Source organism: Taudactylus pleione, unplaced genomic scaffold, assembly GCF_031769625.1.
Source record: "Taudactylus pleione unplaced genomic scaffold, aTauple2 ptg000352l, whole genome shotgun sequence".
Classification (NCBI taxonomy): domain Eukaryota; kingdom Metazoa; phylum Chordata; class Amphibia; order Anura; family Myobatrachidae; genus Taudactylus; species Taudactylus pleione.
The window spans coordinates 4,698,009-4,712,972 of record NW_028284753.1 but is presented as its reverse complement, the minus strand read 5'-3'; the positions used below and the strand labels follow the sequence as shown (position 1 = coordinate 4,712,972).

General features: G+C 42.7%; 1 protein-coding gene across 3 annotated transcripts in view; it reads right to left on the bottom strand.

The window, feature by feature from the left end:
- Nucleotides 1-14,964, bottom strand: part of LOC148508630 (heat shock factor protein 3-like) — a 67,065-nt gene that overhangs the window by 24,692 nt on the left and 27,409 nt on the right. For all 3 annotated transcript variants that reach the window (XR_015869566.1, XM_088444240.1, XM_088444241.1), the window contains 4 exons: nt 13,516-13,640; nt 12,064-12,139; nt 11,787-11,848; nt 1,238-1,322 (listed from right to left, as the gene is read on the bottom strand). Coding sequence is in view for 2 of the 3 variants with exons in the window: in XM_088444240.1 (XP_088300366.1) it covers nt 1,238-1,322; nt 11,787-11,848; nt 12,064-12,139; nt 13,516-13,640 (348 nt within the window). In the remaining variant the exon portion in view is untranslated. The remainder of the gene's footprint in view (nt 1-1,237; nt 1,323-11,786; nt 11,849-12,063; nt 12,140-13,515; nt 13,641-14,964) is intronic.

The window sequence follows — 14,964 nt, the reverse complement described above, 5'->3', positions numbered from 1 at the left end:
CACCCAACAGATATAGCTGCAGATGGTCGTTCATACACACTGAACGACCATTATCTGCTGCTGCAGCGGGTCGAGCCGTACTGGGGGCGTTGCCTAATCACGGGAGGCGTGGTCACTCCCTTCGGAAAAAAAACACCACATTGTCGACGCGGCGCTGCGCGCTGGGGAGGGGGGCGCTGTGTGCAGCCAAAGGGGGGCACGATCAGTATGATCGCTTCCCCCCTTTGGCATAGGAGACTGCTCGGGCTGCTGCTTTAGCAGCCTTGGACAGTCTCCTAGTGCAGCCCAGCACACAGCAGCGTGTGCTGGGCTGCTGTGGATGGGGAGCTGTGCCAGACCCGGGTAAGTAGTGTGTCCCCCCCACCCCACCCCCCTACTCTGCACCCATGTACTGGCGATCGGCTGATATATCGGCCAGGGTGTACCCAGTATTAGCTTTTACACTTGGTAGATATCACATTGTCGTCCAGGTACTTAGGTGAGGATGCCATTGATTCGATTGTCTTGCCTTCTAGGGTCTCAGAGTCAGCCATCACTGCTTGGCAAGCCCAGTAGTAACACATGGCAAGCGAATGCAAACTCTAAAAAGACATTGAAGTCTCTTCCTTTACAGGGGAAATCCTGTTCGGACCAGAGTTGGAGTAGATCATTGCTGCGGTAGCAGTATCTAAGACGGCTTTTCTGCCTTCCTCTACATCAAAAGCATAAATGTCCTTTTGTCCACAAGGGAGGCAGAGGTTCTTTCCCAGTCTCTTTTCATGCAGGTTACTCCCTCGGATCAAGGCCAAGGGATCATCAGGCCAAACCAGGACATCATCAAGTGCCCAAGCCAACAGACAAACCTTCAACATAACTGCCTCCCCTCCTCCCCCAACAGGGGGATTCAGCAGTGGGGGGGGATGTCTGCCCCGGGTTCAGCGATTGATAGCTTATTTAAACACCAGAGAGGTGGGTTCGCAACATAGTTTCCAGAGGGTACACTCTTTACCTTTTAGGGTTTCCCTTCTCATCGTGTAATTTTTTTTTTTTTTACTCCTCTCGCATCTGCTATACCCCATTGCCTCCTGTATATCCCAAGGATTCCAAGAAAAGGATTTAACTGGTAAGTATAAAAATCCTGTTTTCTTAGTGTTGAGAGGGCCAAGTGGCTTAAAGGGGAAATACATATTTTTTTTATGCTGGCTGTTCTTCAAAAGTGATTTTAACAAATTTGCCCTGTTTTATATGGATTTATCACCTCTTCCTCACCATCCTCAGGAAACTGCAAGCTGTGTCGGCTGAATTTTGGAGGAGGGGATTGCGTTGCTTCCAGAGTTAACCGTCTGTAAAATAAATACAACAACTACATAAAACACATTTTAATATACATATATAATACAATATATTACTATTCAAATAAGGTCCTAAAGAGCACACTGGTATGAGGACTTATAAACACTGATATTTTTATCCATAAATTCTCAATATTTTATTTGTCTCTTATAAAACAGTCAACAAATCTTATGCAAATGAGATGAGAAATAGTTTTCAAAACCTTGTTCAGATTAAAATCACATACTTTAATGCAGTGTTTCTCAAACTCGGTCCTCAGGACCCCACACGGTTCACGTTTTACAGGTAACTCAGCAGGTGCACGCACAGGTGTAATCATTACTCACTGACACATTTTAAAAGGTCCACAGGTGGAGCTAATTATTTCACTTGATTCAGTGTGGAGACATGGAAAACATGCACTTTTTGGGGTCCTGAGGACAGAGTTTGAGAAACTATGCTTTAATGTATAAAATTACTGTTGAAGCTGTATTTTTCATTTAAGATCATGTGTATTTTTAGTTCAATAGCATGTCACTTCTCATTATGCTAATACCCAATTTCCACTGCTGCAATAATTCAGGTTATTGCAGAGTCCACCTAGGCCACATCTCTGTGCAAAAAGGTCATTGGAAAAAATATGAGATATGGTAAGAACTTACCCTTGAAATAAATAAGACAAGCGCTCTAAACTCATGTGTAAATGAGTAAATAAAGTAAAGATGCGCACATATATAACCAAGTGACTGGATATATGTGTGCAGATATCACCGGCGCATCCTACCTCTTTATGTAGTAATACCTGTGCCAAGTGCAGGTGAGAACGTAGTGATGGGGTATAATGTTAATAAAGTCAAACAGTAAATAACGACCGAAGATAAGTATTATGTAAACAGTATCTTTTTAATGTAAAAATATGGAGTCACAGTGTAACACTGCTGAGCATCCAATGTTGGCCTGATTAATCAGGTTGTCTTGTGCCTGAGCCTCAGTAATGCTGTACGTTTATATTGGATGGACAGGGTGGGGACAGGGAGAAGAGGGAAGGGAAAAAATGTATAATGAAACAATGAAAAGTCTGAAAAAAGGGGGGGCATTGTCTAATGAGCAAAGTGGACTCAATGAATGAGCTGGCTGGAGGTAAAGTCTGAATCTCTGTCTCTGGGTAATACGCGAGGTGTGTGGGTCGTGTTCTGATGGGGCGGCGTCCCGACTCCCCCAGGTGCACAGTACTCACCCTCAAGCGTCCTTTACATCCACCTCCTGGTGAGCTACGGTGGATGAATGGATGGCAGTGTTCCTGTAGTCCTGGACCTCTGCGGTGCAGCGCGCCGTCCGTGCGCTGCTGGGGAAAGGGAGCTCCACAATGCTCTGGCACGAGACTTCTGACATACGTCTACCAGAAGAGTCTCTTCTCTGGAAAGCTCCACTTGTACACCAGTAGCTCGAACACCTCCTGGTGAAGAGGACATTTCCCTGAATGCACGTTTTGACGGCTGAGAGTCTACTTTCCAGTTGAGGATTCCTGGGATGAACGCTGCCGATGATGGTAGGGATATAGCCTTCCACCCAAGCCAGAATGCGGGACAGCACTGTCAGTGTTGCCTGACGTCGGGTTCCTCCTAGGCGGTTTACGTAAGCCATCGTGGTGGAGTTGACAGACTGTACCTGCCAGGCATTTCCATGGAGGACCTGTCCTGCCTGCTGGAGAACCTTGAATACCGCCCAATGTTCCCAGAAGTTTATGGGAAGCGCAGATTCTGCTGGTGTCCAACTGCCCTGGAACAAGTGTGGACCCGTCACTGCTTCCCCAGGCTCGGACACTGGCATCCGTCGTCAGAAGGACCCTGTCCTCACTCCAAAAGGGGTGCCCCTTGTTTAGGTGAGCTTTCCGCAGCCACCAGGCCAGAGAGAGAGAGAGAGATACCTCCGGGGAAAGCCTAATGACTGGAGAGGATCAATTTCTTCAGAGGACTACAGTGAAACTGGGTACACTCCACCATGTCGAACATCGACACCCTGGAACCCAGCAAACTCATTGCCAAGTGAATAGACACTCTGAGACACTGCCGGCAACTACGTACCTTTGCCTGTAATGCAGATATCTTTTCCCTTGTTACAAAGATCCTATGATGTTGGGAGTCCAACAGTGCTCTGAGATGGAGCATCTTCTGTGAGGAACCAGGGAGGACTTCTTCCAATTAAATCAGCCAGTCTTGATACTGCAACACCTATACTGTTAGTTGCAGGTGGCACTAAAACAATCTGTGAAGACCCTGCAACAACAGCAGTCCATCCAGACATGGTCACAAGCGAACCCCTGCATCCGCAGGTGGGCTGCCATGACTTTGGTAAACCCTGAGGCACGGTGGCCAGACCCAAGGGCAGTGCTTGAAACTGGAAAAATAGATCGACCACTGCAAACCTGAGGAAACACTGGTGTGCTGAGAAAATAGGGATATGCAGGTAGTCACCCTGAATATCCAGCAACACCATAAAATCCCCAGACTCCATTGCCAAAAAATGATGGCACGCAGGGTCTCCATCCTGAATTGAGAAACCCTCAAGGATTTGTTGAAGGATTTGAGGTAGAGGATGGCCGGTAAAACCAATCAGGTTTCTGTACCAGAAAGATTGAGTAATATCCCGCTCCCCTTTGGGGCAACGGAACAGGCACTAGAACTCCTGTCTGGAGCATAGCGTTGAACACCCTCCAAAAATTTCAGGGCTTTGTCACGAAAAACCGTCTGGGAGGCCTTCACCGGGAAGAGAGGACGTTCCTCCCAGAGACCAATTCTCGTACCCCAGTGTCCGTGTGGTCAGACACCAGCACGGGGCGAACTGGAGAATCCGGTCTCCAATTTTGGGGTCCTTCAAGGAGAGACCCGTCCCGTGAACTTAAGGCTTATCATCCAACCTGTTCCAAGCCTTTTTCTTTGGCTGAGCAGAATTCCTGGCTACTGACTGTCTCAGAAAGCTGTATTTTGGACTTACCCTGGCCCCTATAGGGCCAAAAAGGACGAAGCACCAGATCTGATGGGACTGTAGCCTATGGCAGACACGCAGACTTAGCTGCTGGCAGCGGGGCCACAATCTTGTCCAGATCAGGGTCAAACAGGACCTGTCCCTTAAAAGGCAAGGCATTCCAAATTGAATCCGCGTCTGCTTTCAAAGAGCGCTACCATAGCGAGCCGCTACTGCTGCTGAGGAGATTCTGGAAAGGAGTAGACTATATGTAAGCTGTCTCACTATGTACGTGGCTGAATCTCAGAGATTTGCCACTATTCACCTGCTCTGCTGAAGAGTCAGTGTGCAGAGATGCTTTCCAGTTACCTGCCCAGCGCACCATGGAAATATAGTGGCAACACCCTTATCCTTAAAGAAGGTATATATAGATTTGGCCGTGGGGGGGGGGGGAAATCAGTTAATAACCAAGGCCGCACGGACTGCCCGTAAAGGCCAGGTAAATAGACTAGACCTAGACTCCGCCTCCTTGGCACGAAGGGGCTTGTGGTCTGAAAAGTCAATAATGTCACCATCATCAGACGTCATGTCTCCTCATTACACTGAGCCGTCTGAGACCGCAACGGTGAATCCCCCTGTAAAACGTCCGTCAGGTGCTGTACCATTTGGACAATAACCTCACCCACACAGGTTCTGCGAGACCTGGGGGGCAATCACGGGATACACTGGGGTACCATCAACTGCCTAGGGAACCCTGTATGGGTAATGAGATCACCGCTTGCTGCGATAACCCCATATGGGGAAACGCAGGGGGCGTCGCCAGCTGACCCACTAATGTTGCAAGTGCCTTAGCCAAACTAACCCAGGGCGGTCCCTGCTCAGGCACAGTGACAGAAATCGGGCGTGATACATAATATAACATACCCTACATAAACCCTCAGCGTTTACACATATCCTTTCGCTAACTGCACATTACATTTAGTACATCGTAGCTTGAAGAGGATATCTTCGTTCACTCTCCGACATGATTAGTGTGAACAGAGTGTATGTGACTTCCCACACAGAAAACCACGTTCACTGTGAGGTAATGAACACCCTGCAACACCGCACCGCAAGGGCTTTAGCAGAAGAAAAACAGGTAAGAAGTAGTAAAATGTACGGGCAGCAGCGCTAGCAGTAAGTCACATACAATGCAAAAATAACATCCTGCATTACAAGCACTGTGATCAACTACACAGACCAGAACCTGGTAGGAAACAGTGCTACATACACTGACCTTAATTGAAGGAGAGGTATGCGTGAGACACAGACCACACAGTCACCAATGATCAGCGTCCAGCAGCGCTTGCCAAGTCCTCATGGAGCTCCCTGCCTGGGGACTTAGGACTATGCTTCCGGCTGGGACCTTCTGCGGGACCCCGCCGCTTACCTGCTCACCGTACATCCGGCCACAGACCAGGTAACCGGGGTCACCGCTAGCTGTGACCCCAGTTACCTACCAGCATCCCCGGATCGGTACTGGCGTTCTGGTACCGGCGGGATGAAGGAGTGACAACATGGACGTCAGTACTGACTGTCCATGCTGTACACTCAGATTTGTACAGCCACAGCTGCCAGAAACTTCAGGGGCCAAAACAGCCCCCCTCTGTACAGGTGCTCCGACTCCGAGCCGGGCACCGACGAAACTGAGTGCCTGAGGCTCGGGGGCAGGGTACAGGAGAGGGACCCCAGTGCATCCTGGGAGGATGAAAAACTTGACGTGAGGCATCGGGCACCACAGAGTTATCACCTATACGCCAAGGTATCCTGTGGATACCCTATGGACCCTGAAGTAGAAATAACCTGGGCCGAGGGACCTGGGCATATCAAACCCTATTCGCGACCAGGGTTGAACCCGGGAAACCGTACAGTGTAAACAGAGCGACCCTGGTCATCTCCAAGTTATCACTGTAACGCCAGAAGACCCGGGCCCTGTGTGAACGTCTGGACCCAGGAAATTACCCAAGTCCAGCCGCCAGTGTGAAAGGGGTAAAACCCAGCACACGGTTTAAGGTGGACAAACAAAAAAAAAAAAGCTAGGTGATATTAGCAAGACAGGATTCATGAGTGGATGGAGCAAAATAACACAAGGGTTACGTCATTATTGGGCAAACATCTTAAAAGAATCATTTTGCATTTTTCTAAAGTTAATAGCTTAAAAATCCCAACTATACAGACTCAAGTAATTGTGAGGTCTATAAGCAACAATCAAAGACTGAAAATATTAGAAGCTCATAATTCTATTATACTGTATATCCTGTATTTGCATCGTTTTTACTTCTCCCGGGGTTTACATAACTGATATGAAAGAGGGTCTTCCACTCAGAACAGGAGTGAAAGATGCAGCACTAGTCCTTTGGCTTTGCAGCATGAAACCATCTAAACCCGCTGTTTAGTTACACAAAATAGTGATGAGTGAGGTGAAAAAATAAATATATAATGAGTATGTTATGAATAAATAAAATATGATAATACAATATATAAATAAGAACATAGATAAATAGAAACTGTGTCTGTAAGTGTCAGTATAGAAGTTGTAGCAGACGCATTTCACAATGGGTTTGTAGGTTCCTCAATGGGTTCATTCTATCAAAAGAACTCTCATACCTGTAGTGAAGTGCATTTACTATTTACCTATACACATACAGATTTCTCTTCTCTATTTTGCAGTATTACTTTTTATATATTGCATTCAAGGTTTCATTTATATTACTTTTATTTATTACAAAAATACTCGTTTTATAATGTTTTTTTTTTATTTTCCTTCTCTCCTCCCATACACATTCTGTGCCACCAAACTTTGACGACAAATGGTTCATCTACATTTCTAAAAGCCAATATGAGCATGATCTGCATTCAATATCACCAGTTTTATTCCCTACACAAAAAAAATAAAAAACTATATTCAAATTGTAATGTTCAGTTGAAAAATCTTATAATGATTTATTGTATATTTAGCATAGTTCTAAAGTGCATCACTATAGCAATCTCAATGCGATTAAGATAGATTAGTATAATATAATGTATCAGTTATAGGGCACAATACATAATTAGGTGGGTGTAAAGGACCCATAAATTAAAACATTTGGAGTGGGTGGAAACACAATTTATGACACAGAGAGGAACGTTGCATCAGTCCCCAGAATGGCTTCCCTGCTGATTAGCTCTTTATTACCCCAAGCGCTGCATTTCGCAGCTACATTCATGACCATCTCTCTATCGCCTTGGCTATTGCCCAAGTGCAGATCTTCTCTTTTGTCTAACGCCCCCAATTTGGTCTGCTCTCCCAATACTGGAAAACAGACAGACACCCTGCTCACTTCCTCTCGTGGGCTACAATTGATTAATGCGCTGGTTCAGAAGTGCTCTCGCTTGTGTCCCCTTGGGATATTTTACAGGCTGGCTCTGGCTGTTTTCTAATGCACTCCACTCTTTCAAATCCCATCTTTTCGACTACTCTTTCTTACTAAATTTGCTGGAAGATGCAATCTGCTACAGTACCATTACATAATCCCTACTGCGGTTCCTGTAGATACTGGACATTGATGGAAAGCAGACACTCTGCATTTGATGCAAGGCAACTGGCCCTATCCATGAAAAGTCACGACTGTTACTACTGTCCAGCTGACGATGGAAATCACCCTGCCCCTGCACAACTTAGTTTTCCTCAACCACCACCTCAAGCATTTCTGTTTGCCAAGTCCTCTGACGTCGTATATTACTGGAGATGGACGTGCATGAGTAACTCATCAGGACTTAACCATGGCTCCCTTACAACTGGGTTGAGTGAGGAAAAGAGTAACTCTAATTTTCCTCTTCTGCAGTAACCAGGTCTACCATTGCATCTTCTGTATAGGAAACTGAATCTCAAAGTCAGAATCCCATTGGATCTCTACCTTTTTCTGTGAGAAATCTGAAACCCGAAAAACCAACAGAGTGGATTTGATACTCCAGGTGCTGCACCTTAGGGACCCTGGAAAAAAGCTTATCTAAAAGGAGAAAGATGTTTACTTTAAGCCTAAGGCCATTGGTTCCATTACTCTGGTGAACCTCTGATGTCCGCCTGGTAACATCTGCTGCTAGACAGCTTGAAGAGTAAACTCAGCTTGAAGTGAATGAGGCTCCAAATGTATCATGGATTGAGCCAAAGATATGACCCATGCTGGCTTATTCACCACCTTCAACCGGGCTAACTTCTGCCGGATGCGATACATGAATCTCATCACAGGCAGTGCAACGGGTATAAGGATTCAATTGCCCACTATATAGTCTACACCGGAACTTAGAGCAGGTGAATTACTTTAGTTTTAACCGTGGAACGGTTTCGGTTTTCAGACATAATGTTGTTCGAGGGGAAAAAACATTTAAATGATAATAATGGACACAGAACATGGATCTGCCTTGTCTGTCCAGTTCAGACTCTCAAACAGTTGCCCTTTATAATTCCTTAACCAAATTCTAATCCTCAAGTATTTCCAACAGATCATGTTTTGATAATTACTGACCAAGCAAAGTAGATTATCTCACCTGCGCATTAAGTAATCTACAAAACATGAGAAATTTGTTGTGAATAAATCCCGCACCAGTGTCCAAAGGACTAGATATTCGCTGTATTGTATTACCTTAGGTTCAAAACCTCATAAATTGATCTTTTTTAGAAAAAGGTATTCACAATTACCTCTACTCTAACTTACTATATATTAATTTTCAAAAGTTTGTAATGAGGGTGCTACCATGATGCTATAAAACATGGACAATTTTATTCAAGAAGAAAGAAAGCATCCTATTTGGTGCACTCGGAACCAGCTAATTTTAAAACTTATAATTTTTATTGGTATGTAATAAAATATCTTCTGAGAATCGGTGAAATATTAAAATTCAGTAGGTGAAAAGTTAAGAAAAAAGTGTATTTAAAATTTACCGGCTGCTATTTCATATGTGGATCTTAATTTAAGGCTCAAGTGCTCTATTAATTGTACTGTTAAATATTTGGTTATACTGATGGTTGGAATGTTAAGTTGTTACATAAAGTACTATGTTTATATAACAAATATGTTTCAAAATAAACTGATACAATACTTAACACATTCACCATGTGTCCTTTTTGTCTATCACATTATTATTTTATCCTTTTTATCTGCATCCAGGTGTATCATTATTGTATTGAACAATTGATTTTATTAACAGTAGATTTCTATTATCAAACCAATAATTTCTGCCCTTATGAACTTCAAGGAGACAGACTAGTATTTTAATAATGGATTTCAATTTACGGATACACAGGGCAGCTCGTCAGCTGCTATTCCTTATTTTTAATTTATCTGTTGCCTATCTCAGTGAATAAGTTCTAGGTGAATAAGTTCTAGGTTCTACATGCGTTGTGTCCTAATAATAGCCTAGAACTTATTCACTTTATGTAACAACTTAACATTCCAACCATCAGTATAACCAAATATTTAACTATCAGTACAATTAATAGAGCACTTGAGCCTTAAATTAAGATCCACATATGAAATAGCAGCCAGTATATTTTAAATACACTTTTTCCTTAACTTTTCACCTACTGAATTTTAATATTTCACCGATTCTCATAAGATATTTTATTACATACCAATGAAAATTATAAGTTTTAAAATTAGCTGGTTCAGAGTGCACCAAATAGGATGCTTTCTTTCTTCTTGAATAAAATAATCTACAAAACATGACCTGGTGGTGGTTCTGGAGGACTGGAGTTAAGAATCACTGCTCTGAAGATTCAAAGAGGGGTATTCAATATGAAAGGTTAACTTCCCTGGCGAAGTTAACGTTTCATATCTGAGTTTTTTTCTGCGTAAAGGTATGGTGCGCGCTCCTGCTTATCCCTGTATTCAAAATAAAATTAACGAAAACAGGAAACTCCGAAGTTGGATTTGCGTAAAGTTACGAATTTTTCCTTAAAATAATTGTAAGATCCCCCTAAAGTTGTAAAACCATGGGGGAACACTATGCGTACCCCCGTTTTAGCCCTTAATTGAAAGTCAGGGATTTAAATAGCCGCAGCAGGTGTTTTTTTTCCGACATTGAAGAAGTGATGCAGAAGAGCACTTAGGTTATTTTTTTCGTTTTTTTAAGTGGTCCCATCAAATTTGGGGTACATGAAAATGGGTACTAGCATATTTTGGTGTCCCCAATTTTTAAATAAAATTTTTGGGGTGTCCCTATTTTTTACTTTTTTTGACAGTTCTTTTTTAAATGTCAATCTCAGGGGTGCAGGCTATTTTTTTTAAGCCTGCACCCCTAAACCCCAATTCTGCACTTTTTTTCGACACCTATTCAATGGTGAAAAGTTATCACCGTTTTTTATCAAAGACTTTTCAAAACTGCAATAAGTTTTTGAAATTGAATACGGTGTAAAACTAAAACAAGTGATATTAACGCAAAAACGTTAAAAAGTGCGATATTAAAGCAAAAAACGATGTTATCGCACCCATATTGAATACCCCTAAAAGAGAGATAAACAGAAAACATAACATAGAAACCCCAGTACTGGGCTTTCTACGCTTCGAGCCTTAGAATGGAGCCTATAGAGAGAAACCTGTATAGAAAGGGGCTTTAGATTATCCCTTTGCAGGGACTCCAAGTGCTCCTTCAGCTGTCAGCCGCTGCTGCCACCGGTATACTTGCAAACTGAACTACTGTCCAATGGGGATCTGTAGTCCCTATTTTGAAGTAACTCTGGTGATTTGTCAGCTCAAAGGCTTCAGTCCTCGAACATGAGAGCCATCAATAGAGTCCAGCTGGAGCTTAACACTGTTGGAAACAAAGCCAAGCCCCCCCCCCACTTTGAGAAGATCAACGATGATGCAAAGCTGAGCTGCTGTCTTCACATACATATCACTTCATAGACAAAGCTGTTCATCAGTCCTGTTTCCGCCAGAAAACACCTTCAATAAATGACGTTTGGATATTTAGAAGGCTAGGAAAACCCATGCCACTGGATGAATCACTGTGCACAATAAGTATTGGAAACTTAAAATAGGATCTAGGTCAGAAGTGTGCAGTGCTGTATTTTTAAATGTGAAACCGTGTAGTCTCGACATTGCATTGGCTGAACCACCTGCTCAGCCGCAGAATATCAGCGGTCAACTTTAAGCTGGTACAGAGTCTGATGGAAGCAACAGCTAATGATGCCTCACAATGACTAAATATGGGCTTTCATGACCGCATAACACCTCAACCACTTCTATAATTAGGTTGTTCACCTCCTGTTATTAGCAAGAGAGCACCTTGCTAGACATATAGTGTTTCGATGAAGTATCATGAGTATATATGAATGAAAAAGATTGTGAAGAGTCCCTGGGCTTTGTAAGGCATCAAACACCTGTAGAGATGTTAGGGAGATCAAAGATTACTAAACGAAGGTGAATCGTAAACTCATGAAAAAGTTCCTTATAGACACATGTAGAAGTGAAAAACTGATAGCATAGGAATACCTTTTCCTCTTTGCTCCCATTACAATATTCCCTCTCATTAAGCTCAAGATGAACTGAAACACCTAAGAAAATAAGAGACAAAAACACATGTAAGAATGATGTGTAATTTCAGCTTGTTTGGTGATCATTAAGATTACAAACCATATTTTGTTAGTTCTTCAGTTTGTAAGAACTGCAACCACCATTAATACATGGGCCCTACAGATTGCTGTACAACTCAAACACAGTAATATAAAACAGTAGTTTTGGTAGTGCTAATTATATGTAAAAGGATTACCTTTGTAAGAAGCTTTTGCTGCTGGCTGTGCCTCCGTCTGAGTGTAGATACCTCTTTCCATAGAGCTTGGTTTTCCCTACAAAGCAAAAGATTTTGGAAATTGAGGCAACAATAGTAAAACCAAAGCTACACCTCTCTCATCAGATGACGACAAAATATATAAATAGGAACGTGTGCTTCAGAACCAAATTACTTGCACTTTCGCTTTAACTTCTTGTTAAAGTTTATTTCTTACATTTTTTTACATGATACAAAACGTATTGCTTCAGTAGTTGCAAATGGGGGAAAAAAACCCACAAATATAGTAAGAGTTTTACTAATATGGTATGTGCACATTGACGAGAGACAGAGTTACCTAATGGGACCAAACTCTGAAAAGCTGTATTTTTTTTGGAGTTCGGTACATAGGGCTGAGAGCATAGTCCCCATAGATAATAATAATGGTGATTGCAATCTGCAGTGCTAATTAGCACTCTACTGGAGATTTCTATAAAACCTCATGCATTGCGCTATTTGTATATAGCAACAATTCATTCTAAATAATTTTAAGAGCAAAAACTAGATAAATAAGACCCGTAAGGGCCCCATACATGGTGCGATAGGTACCTTGCGATGCATGCGACGAGCGGTCCCCACACCAGTGTTCTCCCCAGGCTGTTTTGTGGGGGTGCACCACCCGGCACTTTGGGAGCCTGCAAGTGGGGACAGTATCTGGGAGCTGTATAAAAAGGACCATAGCCTACAGACTTTGCAGCTTTTTCATAATCAGATGACTGGGCCTCTAATATGAGGAGGAGCATTAATATATAAAATGTTATTTCAAGTTTAAATCATTATAAGGTCAGGGTTTAAAACATTTTATTAGTGCAAAGGCCCCCACCCGGCTACTTCTTGATGCGAACCGGCTGGAAAAATATTCTGGGGAGAACACTGCGCACACGACGGAGCGATCCGGTGGCAGACCACCCAACATGCCGGCACCCCCCTGACCCACCCTCATAGCGCTGCATCGGATCGTTATCCGATCCTCCAGATCAATTGAACATGTAGAAAGATCTGGAGGAGCGATGGGAGATCCCACGGGAGCGCGCAGCAGGCGATATCCTGCCCACACATGGAGCGATATCGTTCAAAACCGTCGGAACGGCCGCTATATCGCTCCGTTTGTGGGTGCCTTAAGTCTCCTTACTAGTAGTGAGGTGAATGACAATATTAATAATACTTCTAATAAGACAGAAATGTTGGCATAGCTAGTCTAGGGTTGGACCGTAACGAAAATTCCCTTTTACAAAAACAATATTAAGAAATTGTGAGAATGATATACATTACCAACATAGTAAGGATGTTACCGTAAATATCCAAAGGGTAGAAAAGACTCAAAACATACACATACATAGCTTTTACACCTATCCCAGCCTACAGAATTAACAAGTCAACTAGCCCAGAATATACCTCCTCATGTTTTCCAACTTTTTGTCCATATTGCTCTGCACATATTTCAGATTTTGCAGGTCAGAAACAACCTTCTGCAGCTCTTCCTGTGAGAGGTGATGGTCTTCCGATTTCACTGAAGAGATCTGAGATTTAAGAAGAATTGCCATGTCACAGTATACCCACTTTTCCTCGATTTCTGAAGTTAATTAATTATTCAAGATACACATGCTGACATGTTATACGTTAAAAGGAAGTGAACAATGAATATAGCATAAAATACCTTTACAGTTTGAGAATACTTACATTTTCAGCAACTTGATTTAGAATCTAGTATTATTTTAAATACAGCTTATATATCCAACATAGTAAGGATGTAGGTAGCATGCGCTACAAAGGCAATTTTAAATGGCTTGTTGAGTGGGAATTGGCGCTGCCAAGGGGTGCCCAGACCCCTGAGTTGCAGGTATAAGAAACAAAATAAGTTAAGGCACTACACCGATGTGTGAAAGTTTAAATGTCCGAGGTGATTAATTCATTGAAGGTGTATCTATAAATAGAGGCAGAATTGCTTTACCAACCCACTTTAGTGTATAGGAAAAGTCTATCCCACACAATGCTTTTTTGGACATATAAAGTAGTTCCACATTTAGTGATATATACAAATATCCCTAAAAGCCTTATATCTATGCATTTATTTCTATACAGTAGGTACATATATCTATACATACCATGTAATTTCCAGAAGAATCGCGGGTCCAGAGATGTAGACATACCTCAAGGATCCCGTCCACTTCTGAAACCGGACCACACAATCCACTGTGAACTGCGGCATTATGTTGCAAGGCCATGATGATGCAATTCACAGCGAATCACAACCATCCCTCTCTCCAGGAACTCTACCCTCCCCTGATTTCCGGAGCAAAAACAAGAAAGTAGGTAAATACACAACCTTGGCCAAATGTATCTGGACACCCGAATATCACACCCATGTGTGCTTATTGAACAGCTCATTTCAAAACCATGAACATTAATATGAAGTGGTTTCCCTTTTTGCTGCTATAACAGAATTCACTCTTCTGGGAAGGGCCTTCCACTAAATTTTTAAATTTAGAGCTCATCCATAATTCTTCCAAACTCAGAAAACTATTTTTTAATTGACCTCGCACTTTCATGCTGAAACATGTTGTAAACACATACATCTTTAGATTGTCACTGTAAGCTGTAGCATGAAGTCCTACCTACAGTAGAACTAAGGGACCCATACCAAGGATCTTCTTCCATCAAACTTTAGTTAGCAGTACACATTCTGCTGGAATCCAAACCAAACCCAGATTTGTCTGTCAGATTACCAGGCTGTAAAGCATAATTCTTCATTCCAGAGACAGCATTGCCACTATTTCGGAGTCCAGTGGTTTCCCACACCCCTTCAGTCAGCATTTGGTATTACGCAGATTTGAAGCTCTAGAG